The following is a 1,516-nucleotide window of genomic DNA, read 5'->3' as shown; positions in this document are numbered from 1 at the left end:
AAAGATAACGGTTCTTGTAAAAGGCAAGCTTGTGCAATGTCTGCTGAGAATCGGCAGACCTTTGTTATGCCCGTACACACACAACTCAATTCACTGCACCTAACGTCTGCAGCTATACATATAAATGATTTATAATATGTTTAGCAACCCAAGATAATACTTAGTATTTCAGCACGACGCGTTGAGTTCGCACATACGGCTCCTTTTTGCGATACAGTGATCGGTACTATAATGAAAGCAAAGTATTTCGTTTTGTTATTGTGCTTTGCTGGCGTTTTGTCAGATGCTCAAAATGATGGTAGGTTATATCGATAAGACGCATGCACCCAGCTGAATCACGAATGCTAAATATTTTTTTTTTAACTTTTAGATATATCAGGTAATACCCACCCCTTCAAGAAAATTGGCGAAAAGTACTATATAGTATTTACTGGTGCAAAGGTAATTATGAATGTGTGCTAGATACACGGTCAAGTGCATTTCACTTTAATTCTCTAATCGTTTTAGATGAATTGGTTCGCGGCCGCGCACCTCTGTCAAACATATAACAGTGATTTGGCCACAATCGATTCTGAAACCGAACTGAACGATCTGAACTTCTATTTAACTACAAATGGTCAAATAGGTAAATACTTTTGGATTGGTGGCACCGATTTGGCAGAAGAAGGCAGATATATCTCACTTAGCACTGGACGACCCATGATTTATACGAAATTTGCTGCCGGACAGCCAGACAATTACAAAGAAGAGGACTGCCTTCATCTTCAGGCTTTTAGTAATATATTTTATATGAATGACTATCCATGTAGAGGAGATGGTTATCCCATTTGTGAAATGCGAAGAGTGTCTAAAACGTGTGCCCAAGACACCTGTGACGACATTTCTACGAGCTGTGCTTTAAAGACACTCGTGCAAGCATATTTGAGAGCGGAAAATACCTTTAGTTGCAGGGAGTAAATAAAATACTGTAACACTGTACTAATGAGTTCAGTTTCAGTTAATTCCATAAACTGTAATACAACGGGACCATAACAAATCGAAATAAAAATTATAATTGCGTACTTTTAAGCAGCATCTAATTGAAGTTTTCTTGTGTTCATTGAAATATATTTAGTAAAATAAATAAAATCGTAATGCACACCTTTTCAATTGAAATAATTTTTCTCAGTCAATTATCAGTCTGTTTAGCATAAATCACAAATCTCTTTACAGTGTGTTATGGGCAAATACTCGCGCACTTTACTTATTAAAAGCTAAATTTGAGATTTTTAATCTGTGATTATCAAAAAGTATTTTCAAGTACACAATGACAATATAGATGTTTTTTTAATTTTTATTTATTCTATATTATTGTATGCTATGGGAAGGCAATGAAACGCTCATAACTTATCAGTCATGGGTTAAAAGGTGAGGATTCAAATTATACTAGCGCTATTTCATTAGGTCTAGTACATACAGTCGGTAGAAAAAGTAAGTTAACAAAACATCCAACGACGTTTCAAATGCCCTATACTTT

At 35.4% G+C, this 1,516-nt stretch overlaps 1 protein-coding gene across 1 annotated transcript; it reads left to right on the top strand.

Moving 5' to 3' along the window:
• Positions 1 to 221: 221 nt before the first annotated feature.
• On the top strand, positions 222 to 1,117 carry LOC120769103 (C-type lectin 37Db-like). Its single transcript, XM_040095964.1, has 3 exons — positions 222 to 298; positions 371 to 441; positions 508 to 1,117. The coding sequence occupies exons 1-3, from the start codon at positions 232 to 234 to the stop codon at positions 955 to 957; spliced, it is 588 nt and encodes a 195-aa protein (XP_039951898.1). The 5' UTR covers positions 222 to 231; the 3' UTR covers positions 958 to 1,117.
• Positions 1,118 to 1,516: the final 399 nt, after the last annotated feature.

This window comes from Bactrocera tryoni, chromosome 2 (assembly GCF_016617805.1).
Source record: "Bactrocera tryoni isolate S06 chromosome 2, CSIRO_BtryS06_freeze2, whole genome shotgun sequence".
NCBI classification, from domain to species: Eukaryota; Metazoa; Arthropoda; class Insecta; order Diptera; family Tephritidae; genus Bactrocera; species Bactrocera tryoni.
Note: the sequence above shows the minus strand (reverse complement) of the source record. Positions and strands in the feature narration are given on the sequence as shown.

Excerpts from the sequence above, each read along its gene's own strand:
- LOC120769103 (XM_040095964.1), top strand. The coding sequence starts at position 232 with ATGAAAGCAAAGTATTTCGTTTTGTTATTGTGCTTTGCTGGCGTTTTG. Across the intron at positions 299-370 it reads GTCAGATGCTCAAAATGATG|ATATATCAGGTAATACCCAC; the intron begins GTAGGTTATATC and ends TTTAACTTTTAG. Across the intron at positions 442-507 it reads TAGTATTTACTGGTGCAAAG|ATGAATTGGTTCGCGGCCGC; the intron begins GTAATTATGAAT and ends TAATCGTTTTAG.